Raw genomic sequence first — 22927 nt, 5'->3', positions numbered from 1 at the left:
AGTTTATTGTTGAACTTGGTTAATGAGTAAATGGTTGTTCACTATGTTGTTCTCTCTTTTTTTGTACATTACAAAAATTTTTCAGAATAAACTGTTTTGAAAAGATATTGCCAGGTCCTGAATATGACCAGGGTCTCTTGCTTTTAGGTAGGGATTCAGAAGCATGCCCTAAACAGATCAATTGAAAACATGAATTATGTTTTGTTTACAAGAACATAAAACGTAAGTATAGGGAAAGGTTAAAATTAAAAGAATGAGAACAAATAAACTTTAAAATAAAACATTATTAGGAATAGAGAAGATCACTATATAATAGTAAAACTTAATTCACTAAGAATATGTTTTGGTATTAAAAACAAAAACAAAAAACAGGGGAGTAGTTAATCTTACAGTCCAGAAACAGAGGGCCCTAGGACCATCGAGGGAGAAGAGCACAAGTAGAATGCGGGACCCTATCCAGAGAAGCAGTGACACCAGAGATGGAGGCAGAGATAGGGACATGGAGAGAGGGAGCAGCTGAGGACTCTGGATTCCTGGGAAGAGAGGGACTGAGAATTGGCGGCCAGGAGGCAGGCTTGCAGAATGTGCCCTTTGGTGGTGTAAATTATTATAGATGCCTGAGTATTTGCAAAAAAGAGAGAGAGCTTAAATGAATAGAGAGAAATACTGTTAACAGATGGTACATGGAGGGAATTATAATCATTGTAATGAAACAAAGTATGTGATTTGTTGAATGTAAAACTGATGATCTACCCTGTAAACTTTCACTCAATTCACAATAAAAACTTAAAAAAAAAAAGAATATGTTTTGGGGTCCTAGTGTGGAGCTATAGGATCAATAATGGACTGTTGACTGCACATTGGTGGTTCAAACCCACCAGCTGCCCGTTGGAAACCCTATACTGGGTCGCTATGAGTCAGAACCAACTCAACAGCACTTAACAACAACAATGTAGAAACAAGCTACATTTCTGAAATAAACCCAATCTAGCTGAGATGTAGAGTCCGGCTGTAGGATAAGCACCGAACTGCTAACCACAAAGTCAGTGGTTCAAACCCACCAGTCACTCCTTGGAAACCCTCTATAGATAGGGTCGCTATGAGTCAGAACTGATGTGATGGCACTTAACAACAAGTTGAGATGCAAGGAGCCCTGGTGGTGTAGTGATTAAGCACTTGTGTTCTAACAAAAAGGTCATCAGTTCAAAACCACCAGTTGCTCCAATGGAGAACGATGTGGCAGTCTGCCTTGGAAACCATAAGGGGCAGTTCTACTCTGTCTTATCTGGTTCTCTATGTGTCAGAATCAACTTGATGGCAGTGAATGTGCAGTTGAGTGCAGTCCCGTTTTTATACATTGACACAATGGCAGAAACAATGGATTCAAACCTACCAACTGTCGTAAAAATGGCACAGGACCAGGCAAGTTTTCATTCTGCTTATAACAATCAAGGAGCTCTAGTAATGTAGTAGTTATGAATCAGGTTGCGAACCTCGGGGTCAGCAGTTCAAAACTAGCAGCTGTTTTGCAGGAGAAAGATTAGTCTTTCTGCTCCCATAAAGATTTACAACCTCGGAATCGGAAACCCCGTACAGGGTCGCTATGAGTCGGAACCACTCCACGACACATAACCATACACAGGTCACCGTGAGTTAAAATTGACTGGATGACAAGAAACAAGAACAAGAAACATTAAATTTACAAATATTTTATTTAGAGTTTGTGCATCTATGTTCATGAATGAAATTACCTTGTAATTTTCTTTTCTCGTCGGAGCGCTGCCAGAGTTGCCAAGGTTATGCTAGCCTTAGAGTAGGCACGGGAAAACCCTGGTGGTACGATGGTGAAGCACTGAGCTACTAACCAGAAGGTTGGTGTTTTGAACTCACTAGGGGCTCTGTGGAATCAAGATGTGGCAGTCTGCTCCTGACACAATTACAGCCTGGGAAACACTTTGGGTAGTTTTACTCTCCCATAGGGTCATTCTGAGCCAGGAAGGACTTGAAACCAACAGGCTTGGTTATTTATTTATTTTTAAAATAGGTGGTTGTTGTTGTTAAGTGCTGTCTAGTTGGTTCTGACTCATAGCAACCCTATTGGAGAATGCTATCTTTTTTCTACTCTCTGGAAGATATCTGCAAAACTGGCAATATATGTTTCTTAAAATTTAGATAGCCCTCACTGTTGAAGCCAACTGAGCCTAGTTTTCCATATGGAAAAATTTTGACTGCTGACTCATATTTAATAGTCATAGTAGTGGGACTTTCTCCCTTTTTCTGAGTCAATTTTAGCATGGTCGTTCAGAAATTTACCTATTTTTCTTAAATTTTGGAATGTATTATTACAAATGTATTAGCTTGTTCTTATCTGCATTGCTATGGTTGTGTTTCCTTTTTATTTCTGATATTGGCCCATTCATGCCCACTCTCCTTTTTACTTGATAAATCCTGTTGTTGCGGTTGCTGTTAAGTGCCATCAAGTCAGTTCCAACTCATAGCTACCCTGTATAGGGTTTCCAAGGAGCGGCTGGTGGTTTTGAACAATTCACCTTGCAGCTAGCAATCCAGTGCTTATCCTATGGCACCAGACTAGGACCACAAGTTTCTATTTACATGATGGAAATGTCATGTTGATTAAATGTAAGGTTGGACTGCTGATTCATGCAATTGGTGTCAATAAATCATACACCTAGAAAAAGTTGTATGACAGATATATATATATATATATATATGTATGTATCTGTATATATGCATGTATATCAATGACCCCTCCACCAACTACCCCCCAAAAGTTCCTGAGGCTGCTTATGTACAACCAAACACTTTATGGGATTTGGGTTCCTTGGTTTGGAGATTTAGGGTCATGATTTAATGGGACATTCCAGTTCTTTAAACTAATATGAAGAGGCTTCAAAAATTCATGGAACAATTCCATGACGTTTTCTGCAATTTTTTTGAAACCCCCTCATTTATCACGCTTAGTGATTTTGTTCCACCTCCTAGTTTGTTACACAGTGTCTAGGGCCTTAAAGCTCCCAAGCAGCCATCCAAGATACAACAATTGATCTCCATTCACCTAGAGCAATAGAGGAAGAAAGAGAGTCAGGGATAGGAAGAGGATGTGGAATGTATGGCTAATTGCCACCATGAACAACTGCCTCCTTTACCATGAAACCTGAAGAAGTGGTTGGTGGTGCCCAGCTATCATTGCTGAACATTCCATAAAAGAATCTTGATCAAAAGGGGGGAATTACATCACAATTTCAAATTCTCGTGGAATCCAAACTTTCTGGAGCCACTGAGGCTGGGTGAATCTCTGAAACTATTGTCCAAGATACTCTTTAGACCTTAAACCAAAATGTCCCCTGAAGTCTTCTTAAAACCAAGTAATAGTTTAACTTAACTTAAAAAAAAAAAAAAAAAGATCTGCCTTGAGCACTGTGCTCCTTTAGGGATAGTGTGTATAAGATCAGACTGACAATAGCAACTTGAAGGATTCAACAGGAAACTTAGAGGGCAGTGAGTTTATGTTAATGGGAAACAACTGAGAAAAGGAGGATGACCGTGGTTATACAACCTGAAGAATGTAATCACTACATACCTCTCACTGAATTGTACATGTAGAAACTGCCAAACTGGTGTACATTTGTTGTGTATATTCTCAACAACTACAAAAATCAAATAATTTTTTCTAATGAAAACACTGAAATCCTGTTAGAAATTTAATTGTACAGTCTTTTTCAAAGATTCAACTTCTGCTTATGTCTACTCTTCTATTTTATGTTTGTATACTATGAAATAGCTCATTTTATTTTTACTAGTTAATTCTCTCTACTTTCTTTGGATTATTTTACTACTTTAGTTTTTGCCTTCTTTCTTTTTCAAACAGAAGCATTTTAAGGCTATAAAAATGTCTCTAATGCTGTTTTTATTGTAACCCACCCCCCAAGTTATTATGTGATCAAAGTATTATCTAATAGACACTGATTTCTTCTCTGATCCATGCATTTTTTAGCATTGTGTTTTTTAATTTCCCACTATGACATTTTTTAGTTTTCTGAAAGCTGTACATAACTTGAAAATGAAAAGGCAAAAATGACAAGATACTGTTGTTTGGGATTTTTTTTTTTTCCTGAATATAATAGAAAAAAACTCATAAAGATATATTTTCCTTCTGAAACAACAGATATTGTCTTAATAAACATGTGACAGTATCTAAAACTACCAATCTTGAGAGTTAGAGGCAGCATGATGCAGGCAGGACAGGACTCTTGGGTCCTACCTAGTACAGGGGAACTTGTTTAAGTGAATGAAAATCTCTTTCCCAGAAAAAAAATCAAGAGACACAAGCCACTGACAGATTTCTCTTTCTCTTCCCACAGATTTTGTTTCAAAATTTCCTAGTCTGAAAGCACATCTACTTACCTTCCCAGGACCCTGTCCTGCCCCTGATCTGTCTCTAAGTTCACAGAATCTTTTTTCCTCTTGGATTCTTTCCTCCAGGAGCTCCCAACCGGATCCATCTTTACATTGGTCTCCAACCCAAAAGGATGGAAGAGACTTTTGGCCTCCACCAGTCTCCAAGTTTCCATCTATCACTGAAGGGTCCTTTCCCTGTTAGCTATGAGCTGGGAGGCTACCAGGATGCCAACCTTGTTACTCTGGACCACTTGCGCAGACCCAGGAGCTATGGTGAGGATCTGTTTAGGACACACTTGCTGAGTCCCCACCTAAAGGCAGGAGTCCCTGGGGAGTATCCAGGGTCTGGAGAAAGGCACGAACTTGCTGCCTTTTTCCCTGTTCTAGGCTCCACTCCAGTGAGGCTGTGAAGAGACTTTCCAGAGAGACCAATGTTGAGAGGGTCACAGGTGATTCCATGGACTATTTCCAGGGACAATAAGATGCTGAAGAGACTCTGATTTATAATGTTAACTCTGGAAAAGTGGGAGGAAAGAGCTTACCTGTCACTACAGGAATAAAGATTCTGGTGAAACCTGGTTCTGCTCAACCCCTACCTTCCCTGGTTGGGTATCTAAGTGAATGTGATCACACTACAAGACAAGGCCCTGCTAGCCAGGTAAGGAAACTAAGCATATGAGATGACTGCTTCAATTCCTGAACCACATTTCTTCCTCCTCCTGAACCCTGGATCCTATGAACTATTGCTCCTACCCCGTTTTCGTCATTCATCCCTACACTCGATGGCTAAGAACTTATGTGTCTGATATGTTGCTAGATCCTGAGAACATAGATAGAAGACACCATCTCCACCATACAAGAACGTTCAGGGTGGTGGTGGAGGAAGATAAGGGAAGATACAGCAAGAAATGCAGTGTGATGAAGACTTGGGTGTGGTATACATGGGGTACAGGAAAAAGGACATGAGCTATACTGGCTGTAGAAGTCTGTTTAAAGAGAAAGATGAGGTTTTCAGGACAAACGAAAGTAAGATGCAAGACTGTCTGAGACATAAGAACATGGTAGGCAAAAGCATGGAATCCAGTGAGAACAGAGTGTATGTATGGAGGCTCCCAGGAGTTATTTATGGTTATAGGAACGGGAAAGTCAAGGAGACTTGTCTCAACAGGCACTTAAGGAAAGGGAGATGTGTCTAATTACATGTACAATTATTTGAACTTTACCTGGAAGGCAATTGGGAGTCAATTAAAGGACATCAAAGATATATATTAAAATATCATGCTTGCAATATAGAAATGGGCTAAGAATGGGGTGGGTGGAGGAGTCATGTTCAGGATATTTTTAAAGTCTAAACATAACAAAAATCCATACTAACACTTTTTTGCTTTTTTGGAGTTGAAGGGGGTGTCAAAACAATGATGAAAAGGATAGAATGCATAGGACTTAGTGATTGAACGTGAGGGGTCACGGGAAAGGGAAAAACTATGAATAAAGAATATGTTATTGGACTAATGATTGGGTATTGCACACTGGATTTGACCTAGACAAAACAGAAAAGCATAGTTTGGAAGGAAAACATAAACGTGGAGGATGAAGAGTATATTTGTAGAGAAGAAGGTGGTTTTAGGCCCTAGTAAGGTGCTTGTAAGGAGCTCTAGTAGGGCTGTGAACCTTAAGGTCAGCGGTTCGAAACTACCAGCTGCTCCGCGGGAGAAAGATGAGGCTTTCTACTCCTGTAAAGATTTATACCCTCGGAAACCCTGTACAGGGTCACTATGGGTCGGAACTGACTCGACGGCACTTAACAATAACAACAAGTTGCTTGTAGGAGTCCTGGTGTGGCGCTGTGGGTTACTGCACCAGACGGCAAAGCCCTTTGAACTACAAGGACGGCAGTTCAAGCTCACCAGCTGCTCTTCAGAAACCCTATATAGAGTTGCTACGGGTCGGAACTGACCTGACGGCACTTAACAACAACAGTAAGTATGGTGCTGTGGATTAATACACTGAACCGAACTGACGCTACAGCACTTAACAACAGGTATTTACATAGGAGAAATAAAAACTTATATTCACACACATGAATGTTTATAGTGGATTTATTCATATTACCCACAACTAGGAACTACTAAAATGTAACAACTCACATATAAATTGGTATCACCAATCAAAGGGTGATACTACTCAGCAATTGTTGTTGTTGTGTTGTTGAGTTGGTTCAGACTCATAGGGACATTGTTTAGGGTTTCCGAGGAGTGGCTGGTGAGTTTGAATCACTGACCCTGCAGTTCAAACTAACCGGCAGTCCAGTGTTTTATCCCAGAGCACCACACCAGGACTCCACTATTCAGCAATTGTTGTTGTTGTTAAGTGCCATTGAGTCGGTTCCGACCCATAGCGACCCTGTACAGGGTTTCCGAGGCTGTAAATCTTTACGGGAGCAGAACGCCTCATCTTTCTCCCACAGAGCAGCTGGTAGTTTCGAACTGCTGGCCTTAAGGTTCGCAGCCCGATTCGTAACCACTACGCTACCAGAGTTCAGCAGTAGAAGGTACAAACTACTGTAGCATTCAAAACTTGGATGAATCTCAAATACTTTTGTGAGTTTAAAAAAAAAGACTTTATGATTTCATTAAGATCCCGTTTTGGGAAAAGCAAAACTGAGATGGAAACAGATCAGTGCCTGCCAGAGGCTGGGAGTGGGGGAAGGGATTAACTACAAGAAGTCATAAGGGAGGTTTTGGGGTGATAGGAATGTTTTACAGCTTGATTGTGGTGATTGCTTGACTATATGTCCTTCAACATTTATAGAACTGTACACCAAAAAGAGTGAATTTTGTTGTGCATAATTGTACCCTACAGGACAGAAGTGCCCCCACAGGGTTCCCAAAGCTGTAAATCTGTCTGGAAGCAGACTGTCACATCTTTGGGAGCTTGGAGTCGCTGGTGGGTTTGAACCACCGACCTATCAATTAGCAGTCTAGCACTTTAACCAATGCACCACCAAGTTATTATTTTTTTCAGATAAAAATATTTTAAATTTCTTTTGGTGCATGGATAACCTCCCAAATTTTAAAGAAATGATCAAAGAACAAAATCAAAGTGAAGCGGGGAGTCTAGAATAGTTACTAGACCACTAAAGCCTACTTTTCCTTTAAGGGCATTTGCCAAACTCAGTAATACAGATTGGAACTCAGTGCTGAAGCATTGAATGGCAGGAGACACTCCAGGCCTCAGACATGTGGGCTGTTGTTGTTAATTGCCATCCAATCATCTCCAACTCATAGTAACACTGTGTAGGGTTTCTGAGGAGCGGATAGTGAGCATGAACCGCCGACCTTGTGGTTCAAACTGACGTTGTAGTCCAGCGCATTAAATCAGAGCGCCACACCAGCCTAACAAATTGTCCTGTTGGCATTAAGTCAGCATCTGAAAGATTCATCCCTCACAATGTGACTAGAAACCACCACCTTACACCCTACTAGAGACCTCTAAGAAGCTGTCTGACTTGAACTGAGGTACTGAGTTATTGTTGTTGTTGTTGTTAAGTGCTATCCAGTCAGTTGCTACCCACAGCGACCCCATGTAATAAGTGAGCTTGAACCAAGTGGGAAATAAACAAACAAACAAAAAAACACTTCCCAAGCCAGCCCTCAGGTGCCGAATTCACAGTACTAGAAGGTCGCAACTACCTCAAGCTGTGCTAATTTAACATGGGGCTAGGCTGTTAGTGGGAGCATGGTGGCTCCATAGGAAAAGCACAGGACTGCAAACCACAAAGTGGCAGTTTGAGCCCACCAGCCACTCCATGGGAGAAAGATGAGGCTTTCTGCTCCTGAAAAGGTTTAAAGCCTTGGAAACCCTGTACAGGGTTGCTATGAGTTGGAACCGACTCCACGGCACTTAACAACAACAACAGGACTTAGTAGCCCAGATTTTGGCAGACGCAAATAAGAGGATTTGATTCCAAAAGTATTGCTACAAAAATTGTTGTTGTTGTTGTTGTTGTTGTTAAATGCTGCCAAATCAGTGCAGACTCAGAAACTTTTATTAAGCACAAATATCAAAATGTAAATTGTTTCTTGACACATTCTTCATCTAGGTTTATTTATTTTAGAAGGTGGTGTTTCCATCTCTCCAATACTTCCCTGAAGATTCCTGGACTCTGATATACATAAACCATGTCAAAATGACAGCTTTGAGGGACTCTAATTGTGTTCCATTGAGATGTTCTTTGAGTTGGAGGAACAAAAAGAAACCTGAAAGGGCAATGTCAAGCGCCTACGGTGGTTGGCGAGACTTCATCTCTTCTACTTCAGGAGGGCTCAGTCCCTGGAGAAGGACGACCCCGAACAAGATGGAGTGGTACAGTGGCAGCAGCAGTGGGCTCAACCATAAAAATCTTGAGGATGGCGCCGGACCCGGCAGCGTTGCGTTCTGTTGTGCACAAGTTATTATGGGGGTGGGTGGGGTAAGGTTTCCCAGGGTCATTCTCGCAGGACATCACTTACTACCTTTGAAGAATGAGCAGGTGCATTGCCATGACAGGAAAAAATTCTTTGGTGCAACTTTCCTGGTCTTTTCCTCACCAATGCAGTTTTCAAATATCTTAAAATCTCTTCATAATAAGCCCCCTTGATCATCCTGTGTCCTTCTGACAAATTTATGAAGATTAATCCTTTGGAGTCCCCAACCCCCCACCACCCCAAAAAAAAAAAAAAAAATCACTAAAACTTTCTGAACTGGCCTCTCTTCCTTGAATTTAACTGGCCCAGCAGATGCCCTTGGAAGTCACTATTTTGATTGGACCCTGGTTTCTGGATCACACTAGTGAACCTGAGACTTGTCCCTGGCTACCATTTGTTCCACAGTTATGATTAGTTCATCAGCTTCGATCTTGCTTCAAAGACTGAAAGGAAGACTGAAGAGTAGCTCTTTCTGCTAGCTGATCTGCGTACAGCACTTTTTGTGCTAGCTGATCCGCATACAGCACTTTTGGCATCCATTGAACTGAGAACTTGCTGAGACCAAGATGCTCATTTAGAATGGAAAATGCCAAGACATGTGAGATCCAAACTTCAGTAGCTATTCCATCCTCCATAATTCTACAGTCTTCTTTCACCTGTTTCTGAATGTTAGTTTCTTTGTTTGAGGTTGATGGTTTTCCCACTTTTGTCTTGTTTTTGAGGTCTTCCCAACCTTCTTTAAAATGCTTGATCCATCTAAAAATGTGTTTTGTGGGGCATTCCCATAAACTTTTTGCAAAGTTTCAAAGATTTGGGAAGATGTCCGCTTGAGCTTTGTTAAAAATTAATTAGCCCTGACCTCAAAATCATTTTTCCATGGCACAAAAAATACCTTTTTTTCCTGAAGGCATGCTAACAAGACTATATATAGGCTATACAAGGTTTTCGACTCATAACAACCCTGTAGAATGTTTTCAAGGTTGTAAGTCTTTACGGGATCAGAAAACATCATCTTTCTCCTGAGGATTAGAAAGCCTCGTGTTTCTTCCAAAAAGCACCTGGTGGATTTGAACTGCGGACCTTGTGGTTAGTAGCCCAAAACATAACCCACTATGCTACTAGGGCTCCTCCACTGAGACACCCACTGATCGAAGGCATGTTTACACATGTTGTGTAACATAAACACGTGTATGTAAGAACTGGAACCCTAATAGCAATACTTTTTAATTGTCCTAGGTTCAGTTTTCTTTGGAGAAGCTCCCTATTGATTGGTAATTTTTTTTTTTTTTTAATGACATGCCAGTTTGGTGGCCTCTCAAATCAATACCAAATTAATAGCAAACTCAATGCCAAATTAATAACCTTGTTTGTGCTACATTTATATGAATCGCAGGGTTTGATATTGACAGATCTTATGACGTAGCCCCTTTATCAGTCTTTTACATTCTTTGTGGCTTTCCAGACACCTGCTACTGTGTTAGTTTCTTTTCATTGTCTTTTATTTTTTGTTTTTGTTAGCAGTTTTGACTCGGACTTGCAATTCCAATATCTGATATCTAAATCAACTCAATTATTTTTTTAATACTACCTCTGTTCCAGACAACTAACATACACATATACAATATATCCATGGTCAATCTATAGAGATAAGAAGATGAAAACATCAGGAAAGAATAAACTAAAAAGGGCAGAGTAAGAAACTATAACATACATTTAACCAGAGACCCAGAGGAAATGAAAGGATGAATACGGCAAAGACAAATTTTGCACAAATAATGGCTGAGTCATTAATCCAGTTTAAAAGAGCCTAAAAATAAACCTCAAACAGGATATTAGAAATTCATACCTAGAGGTATAACAGAAAAACTTCAGGTAAACCATTATGAGGAGGCCTGGTATGGCATTATAGGATAAGCACTGTACTACTAGCCACAACCCAACAGTCACTCCTTAGAAATCATAGACAGGGTCACTATGAGTTGGATATGATACAACACAACTTAACAACAACAGCAATCAATTATGAAGTAGAAATTTAAAACTTTAAAACAAATTTTAGTTATTTTATATAAAGCTTAATTTATATTTTTAAGTTAAACAATACAAAAGTCAGGATAAACAGTAGATTGCAAGGTCGTCTGAACTACAAGGTCAGCAGTTCAAACTCACCAGCCACTCCTCAGAAACCCTATACAGGGTTGCCATGAGTCAGAACTGACTCGATGACACTTAACAATAACTAAGAATGAATACAATCAAAATTTTGGTCAAATAGATATTATCAAAATAAATAATTGAAAAATGTTAGAAAGGCCGTATAATAAAATTAAAATCTGGAAATAATAGAAGTGTGAGCAGACTTCTATAAAGGTTAACTCATATAAAATTCATGAACAGAATGATAAAGAAACAACAAAACAACCAACCAACCCACTGCCCTCGAGTTGACGCGCTATCTGTGACCCCATGTGTTACAGGAAGAGAAAATACCTTTAAAACAAAGAATGACATTCAGGGTGAAAGTCAGAAGACAATGAAATAATACCATGAAAATGCTAAGAGAAATGACTGTTGACCTATAATTATAGTACCAGCAAATCTACTTTTTCAATTGAGAAAGATGTTTTAGGCTAAATAATGAATGATGAGAAAGGATGAAATTAGAATTCTGCAGAAACTTTCACCAAAAACACAATTTAAAAAAAATTCTCCAAGATAAAAAGGTGAAATGCTAATATATGTAGATTTTACATGAATTCCCAGAAAATATAAGCTAACAAAACTGATTTAAGAAGTAATCAGTAATGATTCCATAAAAATTTGAAATTGTTCTACATTTTTCCCCTTTTGATCAGGATTCTTCTATAGAATTTTTATCAATATGTTCAGTAATTGTAGCCAGGCACCACCCAGTTTTTCTGTTCACATGGGAAAGGATGTAGTTTTTAATGGAATGGAGCAAATGATAAACATACTCATCTGCTAACAGAAAAAGGTTAGAGGTTCAAATCAACTCCAGATATGCCTTGGAAGAAGGGATTGGCCATCTATTTTCAAAAAGTCAGCCACTGAAAACCCTCTAGAGGAGCTCACTGAGTTGGCACAGTTCGTGGCACCTGGTCCCGGGAAACGGTGATCATTATTGTTTCACCTTTACACAGGCTCTCAGAGCCGTGGCCTTTCAGCAGCATATCACCAGGCCTGTATTTGGAGGTTCCTATGGGTGAGTTTGAACCGCCAACCTTTAAATCAGTAGTTGAGCACTTAACCGTTTGCAACACACTCAAAATCCCATGTCCTAGAATAACATCTGAGAAACTGCAGATTCCAACTATTCATTGAATTCATGAATTCAAGTGACATGGTTGAAGTGTCATTGCTGTCCTGCATCTTCTCCCAGCAGACTACAGTGGGCCAAAGCGTCTGCCTGCAGCAGCAGCTGATTACAATGTATGCACTGACAGATACAGTGTCTGCAACAATGGGTCCAAACAGCAACATGTGAAGATGGTGTAGGATCGGGCAGTGTTTTGTTCTGTTGTACATAGGTTGCTGAGTTGGAACAATAACAACACATTCATGGCTATCACCTGGAGCCCCTGGGTGGTGCAGATGGTAAATCTACTCAGTTGCTAATAGAAAGGTTGGAGGGTCAAATTCATCCAGACACGCCTTGGAAGAAGGGATTGGCCAATTATTTTGGAAAAAATCAGCCACTGAAAACCCTAAGGAGGACAGTTTTGTTTTTCTTTTTAAATTTTTTATTGTGAATTGAGTTTACATGGGAGAACATCATTGCAATGATTACAATCCCCTCAATGCATCTTCATTCGACAGCATTTGCTTTCATTCACTGTTTTTCTTTTTTTCGATGTACACTGTAACACTGTAGCACTCAGGAATATATACCCATTCAAACGACCAAAGGGCATACCCTGCAAGCCTGTCCACAGCCCCTTCCTCCTTGAGTCTAGAGTCCTCAGCCCAGTTGGAGGCTCCGTCTCTCCCCGTCTCTGGTGTCTCTGCTTCTCTGGATAGGGTCCCGCACTCGCACTCCGCTTTTCTCCCTTGATGGTCCTAGGGACCTCCGCTCCTGGACTGCAAGATAACCACTTCCCTCCTTGTTACAAAAGCCTCTGCCTTTACATTTACAACAATCACAATCAGTCCTGATAGCAGTTATTCACTGTTGAACCACAGAAGTCTTACCCCCATCAAGAACAGTTTAACTTTAACACACAGTTCCTAGTGAGTTGGCATAGACGCCACACCTGGTGCTGGTAATCATTACTGTTTCCTCTTTGCAATGGGCAATATAATTTCCAATGCAGTTTTTCATTTTTTATTCTGGCAGACCCTGACAAGAATCTCATTTTTACTAGTGAGGGCCTGGTAGGTCGCACAGAGCTGCACCAGTCCCTGATCTTACTTTGGTTCCATTGACAGGCAGAGTGATACTGGTAATCTCAGCGTCTTCACTAAGGAAACCACCTCTTGCAAGTGTTACAAGATGCCAGTCCGCCGCTCTCAGTCTCCTGGAAGCTAGTTCCTTGGCCTGGAGGGCTTTCCAGGCAAGAGTCCAACTCCTTCCCAGTACTTGTCAGTGCAAGTTGACCCGAACCTTTAATTTCTGGCTATGAGGTTTCTCTGATCACCCGAAAGGGGGCCCCATGACCAGGCACCACCACATCCGCAGCATCTAAGACCCTCTTCCGGCTCCGCTCCTGGGCCACCGGGTCCTCACTCAGTGCCTGCCAGGAGTCCTCGTCTCCATCGCGTTCAAACACGTCGCCCACCACCATTATGGTGCCTAAGGCTGTGCCGGCCACCACCACACTCACGTCTCTCTGACCCCCATGGCCCGGCGTGGCCCACACCTCAAGACCCGGTCCCAGTTGCAGGGGCTGCTCCTCGCTCAGCCCGTGGGGGAGGTAGCGGCCCCCTGGAAGGCAGAAGTCGTGTGAGACCAGAAGAGCTGCCCCCGGGAACAGCCCCAGGTTCCCGATGTGATCCGAGTGCCCGTGGGTCCCCACCACCAAAGTTACATCTCTCGGGGTCACGCCCTGCCCCGCCAGGGCCTCCAGGAGCGCTTCCCGTGCCCAGGGGCCTCCTGTGTCCACGACCATGGGACCACGGGCCGCCTCTTCCAGGGCGGTTTTCGCCTCGACGTCCCCGGAAGGGAGCTCTTGGTGGTTGGAGACCAGGGCCCAGTTTTGGGGTAGGACAAGGGTCACTGAGCCATCAGCGCGCACAGCATCACCGAGCCTCTCAGGCTCCGCGTAGCCTTGCAGCAGAATTATTACAGAGTAGGGACCGCCAGGCATCAGCAAGGGGGGCTTCCCGTGCAGCAGTTCGGTCCGCACCAGGCTACTCATGGCAGGACAGGGACCGGTTAGGGAGACAGAAAGTGGGGCTGTGCGCGACTGTCAGTTTCTCGGCGTTCCCGCTCCCCCCGCCCCCACACACACAAACTGCCGGCTCCCGCCACTACCTAAAGTGGCATCTTCCGCGTCCCATCTTTACCACCCCTCAGTTCGCATCTGAAAATGGTATTTCCCATCTTCCAGCGTGACCTTAAGCGGTTTCAGCCCGCGCCTCCCTTTCTACGCCTGTAGAGCTGTACCCACCACCCTCCAAAGAATACTCTTTCCTCTCCTCTTTCACGCTAACCTCAGTCGCCTTTCTTAAATCTCGACCCGGAAGAAAGCATAATCCGAAAAGTGGGAGGGTTTTTGCCCTCTACGAGCTTCCGTAAACCCAGGTATGGTGGCCGGAGTGCTCCTCTATTGGATTGACTTTTTTTTTAACCTGCGCATTAGCAAACCTGCGCTGTCCTTAACTGCAGACTCATGCCTGAATACAGGTCTTCGTCTCCAGTCCCTGTCAACTTCCTTGAACTTCGTAATTAGAAAGCATCCTTAACTTTTAACAGCACAGCGGTCACAAATCTCTCGGCTCCACCAGCCATATCGACAGGTAAAATGTGTGCACAGCAGTGTGCCAAACCAAACGCCCTGAATCAGTTTTATAGGATAGAGTAAAACTATTCACTAGGGTTTTTGAGACTGTAAATCTTTACAGGAATAGACCCCTCATCTTTCTCCCACATAATGGCTGGCGGACTTAACAACAGATCTTGTGGTTGGCAGCCCAGCGCTTAGTTCACTGTGCCACAAGGAAGTATGCAGAGGGAGTTATTTGAAACTTTGGGTCCAGCTGATATAGATATTTATAAAGTTTAATAGCAATATGGAAACCTTGGCACCTATGAAGTTATATGGTGGATCCTGGGTATGCCCATCCAGAGTATCATTCTTGTTCAGTTTACTGGCTTGGAGCCTGCTAGACACAGGTAGTGTAAATTGGTGGTGGTGGTTATTAATGCTGTCGAATTGGTTCCAACTCATGGCAACCCTGTATAGGGTTTCCAAAGAACAGCTGGTGAGTTTGATCTGACACCCTTGTAGTTCAAACCAGCCTTGCAGTCCAGTGCTTATCCTTCTTGTTGTTGTTAGGTGCCATCAAGTCGGTACCAACTCATAGTGACCCTATGCACAACAGAGTGCTTACCTACAGGAATCCCAATAGATGGTTAGTGTTGTGAAGTGCCATTGAGTCAATTCTGACACATAGCGACCCTGTATGGGGTTTCCAAGGAGCAGCTGGTGAATTTGAACTACCGATCTTGCAGTTCAAACTGACCTTGTGGTCCAGGGTCCAGTGCATTATCCCACAGTGCCACACCAGGACTCGTATCCTGGGATCTTCCTGTAAGGGTCTGAAAACTGAGGCAAAGTGATTTTCCCAAGGCCCATGACCCCCACTGCTGACCTCTGCTTTGAGTGGGTATTTAAATGGGAAAGCCTTGGATACTGTCAGCACCCCTCCTACCATTTAAGGTGCTGGATGGCTATCAGAAGACTCATCTGTTGGAGTAGGATTCTACCTACTGTCCCTGGCGTCTCTCCAGAGTATGCCATGCAAGGTTCAGACAGGAGAGAACAGATACAAGCTCTGGGGCAGGTCACTCATACACAACATACACCCTTAAAGCTGGGGTTGGGGGTGGGCAGGGGGAACTCAGATTTAAGAAGGTTCTTCTCCATAACCCCTGTCCTTTCTGGGCGCTTACAGACAAGTCAAAGATCCTCTGGGTCATGCTTGGGGTGGCCTCGTGTCTTCGTTCTCTCTTCTTCTTCCTCTTCGTGTTCCTCCTCCCCTTCTGTTATCTCTTGTCCATCTGTGATCTTCTCCTTTCCAGTCCAACTTTCCTCTAGACAAGCTGGTTGGGTAAGAGAAGAGAGCTTAGATATTGGTCCTGGAGATGGAGGAGGTTGTGGCCTGGCAGGAAAGGAAACCAACCCACAACACACTTACCAGTTTCTGCAGCTGAGAGCACATGATCTTTACAGAGAAAATGCTGCAGAGGCTGCTCCTGGTGGTGGAAGTACCAGTCTCCCACAATGTCTTCAAACTCCTCCAGCATCATTTCACACTGGGCAACAGGAATGGCCAGAAGGGTATCTGCTCAGCTGGGCTTTGCAAACCCTTTCTCTGCTCTCCACTCCTGTCTCCCCTACCCCACCTGATTGACTTGGAGAGACAGGCAGTCTGGAGTTTCATCTTGGCTACTAGATGTGTACTCATTCGTTCAGTAAACATTTACTAGCTCCTCGGAAACCCTATATAGGGCTGCTAAGGGTTGGAACTGACTCAACGGCACTTAACAACAACAAACACTGACTCTGTGCCAGGTAGTTTATGAAGCTTTTCCGAGTCTCAGCTCCTTGCCTGTAAAATGGAAAATGTCATTGTACCAACCACAGTAAGTTGTTACGAGGGTAAAATAAGGCAGCAGCTGTTGAGTTTAGGGTCTTGCATAGCCTTTCCTCACTTCTAGATCTGCTTCTGAGCCCACTTTAATTGATGGCAATGTTCAGTTTACCACTGCTCCTCCCTTCTCACCCTGCTCAGAGGTGGACACTCCCTAAAGTCAAATTCTAGGACCCAGTTCTCCTCCCAGGTCCCCTTCTCACCCCCATGGGCAAGGCAGTATTTGGTCCTACCTGCTTCTTGAGGAACGTGACCTCCACACTGGGCTCATCCCATAGTTCCAGGGGGATTCCCAGGTCCACCTTCACCCCCTTCTGAACCAGGCCTTTCAGCGTTGCCATGGTCTGACTCTGGCCCTGAGACATGGGGAATTGGAGAGTCAGCCAGTCCACTGCCCACCTCCTCCTCCTTTCTCCCACCACTTTGTGAAGTACTGGCAACTTGTATAAAGGTGAAAGGAGGGCATCCTAATGAGAAGAGGACATTGGAGATGGGGGTGATAGCAGACATCTCTTCTGGATCTCAGGGAATAGAAGTAATTGACTCTGAGAGGCGGGATCCCCCACCATGGCTGCCATAGGGAAGGGTCTGACCTTGGCGTATCTCAGGGAGCCCTTGTTCTCAGCATGGACGCTGTAATCCAGGATCCGCTCACACAAATTTTCCAAGGCCTCTTCCAGTCTTGTCTCCCTGTGGGAGGAGGGGAAACAGACTCCCTAGAGGTTGCTGGAACTTTCCAGGCTTGTACAGGGGTTGGGAGGTGAAGGGGCACCAAGAAGGACTCACGATATGCTGTAAGGGACATGTCTCTTCCTCTTGCCTGTGTCCAGCACCTGCCCCAGCTCCAGCACCTCTCGAGAGCGGCCAGTGCGGCTGAGCTCCTCCTGTAGCTCCAGGCTCAGTAACTTACAGACTGTTAGGGAGTAAAGACGGCCAAGGGGATGTGAAAGAAGCACACACCAACATGGGTACATTCCAACATGACTGCCGGAATTCTGGCTCAGCCACTTAGTAGCTGTATGACAATTGCGGAGTGTCTCAGTGTCTTCATCTCTAAAGAGTGAGGATGAAATATGTCAGTACGTGTAAAGCCCCTGGAATGATGTCTGGCACACAGTGAGCGCTGTATATGTGCTTGCTGTTCTTGGGAGGTGCCGTCTAGTACGTTCCAATTCATAGTGTCTGTCCTTATAATAATCATTGTGTTTGAGCCTACTGCACAGCCACTGTGTCAATCCATCTCATTGGGGGGTTTCTTTTTCATTGACCCTCTACTTGCTGTCCTTTTCCAGGGATGGTCCCTCCTGATAACATGTCCAAATTATGTGAAACAAAGTCACCATCCCTGCCTCTAAGGAACATTCTGGCTATACTTCTTCCAAGACATTTGTGTGTTCTTCTGGCAGTCCGTAATACTCTCGTCTCCAACACAATTCAAAAGCATCAATTCTTTGGTCTTCCTTATTCACAGTCCAGCTTTCACATGCATATGAGGTGACTGAAAATACCATGGCTTGGGTCAGGCTCACCTTAGTCCTCCAAATAACATCTCTGCTCTTAATTTCTTGACTGCTGTTTCCATAAACATTGATTGTAGATTCAAGTAAATGAAATCCTTGACAACTTCAATCTTTTATCCGTTTATCATGATGCTGATTATTGGTCAGGTTGTGAGGATTTCTGTTTTATGTTGAATGGTAATCCATACTGAAGGTTGTATATATATATATATATTTTAATCTTCATCAGCAACTCTTTCAAGTCCTCTTCGTTTTCAGCAAGGCTGTGTCATCTGCATATCTCAGATGTTAATAAGCGTTCCTTCAGCCCTGATGCCGTGTTTTTATACAGTCCAGCTTCTCTACTGCTTGATAATTTCTCCATTCTGTTGGGTCACCTCTCTTAGGAGTGGGCACAAATACAGATCTCTTCCAGTCAGTAGCCAGGTAGCTGTCTTCCAAATTTCTTGACAGGGACTATGAGTGTTTCCAGGGCTGTATCAGTTTTGTTGTCACATTTCAGTGTACATTCATTCCCATCAATTCCTGGACCTTGTTTTTTTGCCAAGAAGTTTGGACTTCTTCCTTCAATACCACCAGTTCTTAGTTCTTTATTACATGCTACCTCCTGAAATGGTCAAACATTGATCAATTCTTTTTTGGTATAGTGACTCTGTGTATTCCTTCCATCTTCTTTTAATGCTCCCTGCAGCATATACAGTTTTGCCCATAGAATCCTTCAATATTGTAACCCAAGGCTTTAATTTTTTATTCTCAGCTTGAGAAATGAGAGCATGTTCTTCCCTTTTGGTTTCCTAACGCCAGGTGTTTGCACATTTCATTCTAAGACTATACTCTGTCTTCGGGAGCCACCCTTTACATTTTTCTGTTCAGCTCTTTTACGTTATCATTTCTTTCATTTGCATTAGCTATGGGACAAGTTTCAGAGTCGCTTCTGACATCTACTTTGATCTTTTCTTTCTTTCCTTCTTTTTAATAACCTTTTCCTTTCCTTATGCGTGCTCATTTTAAAAAACTTTTTACTGTGAATTGAATGCAGTTTTACATTCAACAAATCATAGACTTTGTTTCATTACAATAATTGCAATCCTCTCCATGTACCATCAGTTAATAGTATTTACCTCTATTCACTTTAACTCTTGCATTCCTCTTATTTACTGGCTAGAGGGTAGACACATGTTTACTTGGGTGATAGGAAGGCAACATGCATGATGTTCTTGATGTCATCCCACAGCTCTTCTGGTCTTTGGTCATTGGTGTCTACTGCATCTCTAAATTCACGTAAAATATACTCAGGGCTGTATTTTGACTCCTGTGAACTTGTTTTAATTTTCTTCAGCTTTAGCGTAGAATTGCATATGAGCAATTGATGGTCTATTCCAGAGTCTGCTCCTAGCTTTGGTGACAGCTGTATAACTCTGAATAAGAATTGTATTAATTGGTATTCCTTGTAGACATATAGATACCATCCTATCACTGACAGCATGGTATTTCAAAACAGATCTTGAAATGTTCTTTATGATGATGCTTGTGGCATCATTCTTTAATTTGTCATTCCCAACATAGTAAATCATATGACTGTCTTATTCAGAATGGCTGATACCAGTCCATTTCAACTCACTAATGCCTAAGATTAGATTATTAAAAGTATCATGGATTGCCAGAAGAACAAACAAATCTAACTTGGAAGAAGGACAGCTAGAATGCTCCTTAGAAGCCAGGATGGTGAGACTTTATCTCTCATACTTCGGACAGGTTATTAGGAAGGAACAGTCCATGCAGAAGGACATCATGCTTGGTAAAGTGGAGGGAGGGTCAGTGAAAAAGAGGAAGACCCCCAACAAGAAGGACTGGCATAGTAGCAGCAACAATGGGCTGAAATGTAACAACAGTTGTAAGGATGGCGCAGGACCAGGCGGGCAGTGTATCATTTTGTTGTGCATAGGGTTGTGATGATTCAGAACGTAACAGCAATAACGCCTTGGGTATTTATGCGTTCAATCTTTCTGCATTCCATTTCATTTTTAATGACTTGCATTTTCCTAGACTCATACTTAGTACATTTCATGTTCTGAATACCGTTAGACTGTCAGCTGTTTTGTCTCATTTTGAATTGTGTACCATCAGCAAATTTAGTTCCTGAAAGCACAGCTCCATCTACCATCTACTTCATTAAGGTCTACTCTACATTGAGAGACAGCTCTTCCTCAGTTGTATTTTGAGTGCCTTCCTGAGAAAGTCATCTTCTAGCACTATTATCAGACAGGCTTTCACTGCTTCTCATAAGGTTTTCAGGGGCTAACCCCTCTGGTAGCGTAGTGGTTACGAATCGGGCTGCGAACCGTAAGGTCAGCAGTTGCGAAACTACCAGCCGCTCCGCGGGAGAAAGATGAGGCTTTCTACTCCCGTAAAGATTTACACCCTCGGAAACCCTGTACAGGGTCGCTATGGGTCGGAACCGACTCGATGGCACTTAACAACAACAACAACCCCTCTGCCTACTTTACTTAGTCTGAAAGCTCTCCATTCTGGGTGAGCCTGCTGGTATTTGAAACACCAGGGCTGTAGTTTCCACCACCACAGCAACACATAAGCCACCATAGTATGACAAACTACATACATGTGGGGGCTTGCTATTATTCCAGAGCTATTTCCTGAGGCTCTTCTGTATGCACATGAATAGTAGAGAAGGCAAGAAAACAAACTATGGGGCATGAGACAGTGTCAATGTGGAAGGAAAGACAACAGATGATAATACGATGGGAAAGACAGTGCACTAGGGATGCAGACCATTCAACAGGGATTACATTCAACGCAAACATTATGCCTAGCACCTAGCACGTGACCTGGCACATGGTGGGTCCCAAAACAGGAAACAGCCAATACAGAAGTGATGGGCAAAGTAACCAGAGTGCCTGAGATGTACCAGGCACTGTGCTAGGACCAGGGAATACACAGACACACCCTACCCTGACAGAGCATAATATAGAGGGAGGTGACAGGAGGAAAAGAAGGCTTACAGCAGAGGTGACATTTAAACTGGGGCTGGAAGAGTGTCTCTAGGCAAAGAGAGGTGCAAGAATATGACAAGATCAGTGACTGATGGGTGACCAGTGTGGTTGAAGTATTGCCTTGGGGGTGGTGTTAAGTACTGTGGAGTTGGTTCTGACTCATAGTGACCCTGCACAGGGTTTCCGAGGCTGTAAATCTTTACAGGAGTAGAAAGCCTCATCTTTCTCCTGTGGAACAGCTGATAGTTTTGAACTGCCGACCTTGAGGTTAGCAGCCCGATTCGTAACCACTACACTACCAGAGCTCCTTGCCTTAGGGGGTGGGAAGCTGAAAATACAAGAAAAGTTGGGACCACACAGCAAAGATACTTAGATACTATGCCAAACATGTTGGCTGTGTTCTGATCACAGTAGGAAGCCTGCAGGGGTGTTAAAAACCAGACAAGAGGACAGACACAACTGGCTCTGTGTTTAAAAGAATGATGGGGACGGGTATGGGGTGGGGGGAGAAGAGCGAGAACAAAGAAGTGAACGGAGTTTACAGCTTAGGACCAGCGTAAGGAACAGATGCAGTATGGGATGATGAGGCAAAGAGAAAAAGAACCTAGGGAAGAAACTTAAGTCAGGAAGGCCACAAATTAGGGTTCCTGGGCGCATGATTACCCAACCCTGAAGTGCCCCCTCCCAGGTTGCCCCCACAGGAATGCAGCCATAGAGGATGCTGCTTGATGTAAAAAACACACCCCCTACAAACCCTCCCAGGATTGGGGCTTGGGAACCTCTCAGTACAGTGACCTCCTCGCTTAGGAGTTCCAAGGGCTGAGTCACTCACTCCCAAATTGCCTCAGGGGTGCAAAGGTCCCATAATTTGGGTAATTTGAGAGCGTCTTTGTCTAGGTAGGGCAGAGGAAGTCTACAAGGTGTGAACCCCACCTACTGTTCCTGCCAGTTCTCCAGATTTAGGGCTAGTGGCAAGGGGAACATACAATCCCAACAAATTATGTAGGCCCAGGCCCAAGTTCTCCAGACAAAGTGGGCTCCCTCTGGATGTCTCATGGGAACTGTAGTGCCATAGTCTTGGGGGAATCGCACTATACCCTTCCTTGATCTCTTTCAAATTCTGCCAAGTTCACCGAATTGCCCTTATGCCTTAAAGAGGGCCCACTGGGTCCTGTCAATACTGGTTGTAACACCTTTGCTGTCATTGATGCATTTGAATTATAGTGTTGGGGAAGAATATTGATCATACCAGAACAAACAAATCTGCCTTGGAAGTACTGCCTGAATGCTCCTTGGAAGCCAGGATGGAGAGACTTCCTCTCACATTCTTTGGGCATGGTATCAGGGCCCTGGAAAAGGGCATACTTGGTAAAGTGGAGGGTCAGCGAAAGAGAGGAAGACCCCAATGAGATGGATTGACACAGTGTCTGTAACAAGGGCTTAAACAGCACCGACTGTTGGAAGGCACAGGAAAGGGCAGCGTTTTCATGGGCCAACTGACAGTAACTAAGTTCAGGGTACAGTCAACGTATTTGGCAATAGCAAACAAGTCTCATTACTAGAGCGGTAAGACTTACCATGACTCCAACCTTATTTTATCACCCCCAAAGTTCTCTGGTAGCGTAGTGGTTACGAATCAGGCTGCGAACCTTAAGGTCAGCAGTTCGAAACTACCAGC

The 22927-nt window shown here is 43.3% G+C and overlaps 2 protein-coding genes across 2 annotated transcripts in view; both read right to left on the bottom strand.

Moving 5' to 3' along the window:
* Positions 1-13363: 13363 nt before the first annotated feature.
* MBLAC1 (metallo-beta-lactamase domain containing 1) lies at positions 13364-14260 on the bottom strand. Its single transcript, XM_006878385.1, is given in 1 exon segment — positions 13364-14260. A coding segment is annotated over 1 exon segment (897 nt).
* Positions 14261-16024: 1764 nt separating this feature from the next.
* Positions 16025-22927, bottom strand: part of CNPY4 (canopy FGF signaling regulator 4) — a 7527-nt gene continuing 624 nt past the window's right edge. Inside the window, exons 2-6 of the mRNA XM_006859626.1 lie at positions 17505-17631; positions 17312-17408; positions 16952-17074; positions 16263-16380; positions 16025-16167 (exon numbers count right to left, since the gene is read on the bottom strand). Of these exons, the coding sequence (XP_006859688.1) occupies positions 16025-16167; positions 16263-16380; positions 16952-17074; positions 17312-17408; positions 17505-17631 (608 nt within the window). The remainder of the gene's footprint in view (positions 16168-16262; positions 16381-16951; positions 17075-17311; positions 17409-17504; positions 17632-22927) is intronic.

Source organism: Chrysochloris asiatica, unplaced genomic scaffold, assembly GCF_000296735.1.
Source record: "Chrysochloris asiatica unplaced genomic scaffold, ChrAsi1.0 scaffold00034, whole genome shotgun sequence".
Classification (NCBI taxonomy): Eukaryota; Metazoa; Chordata; class Mammalia; order Afrosoricida; family Chrysochloridae; genus Chrysochloris; species Chrysochloris asiatica.
The sequence above is the reverse complement of the archived record's forward strand: the minus strand, read 5'-3'. Positions and strand labels throughout refer to the sequence as shown.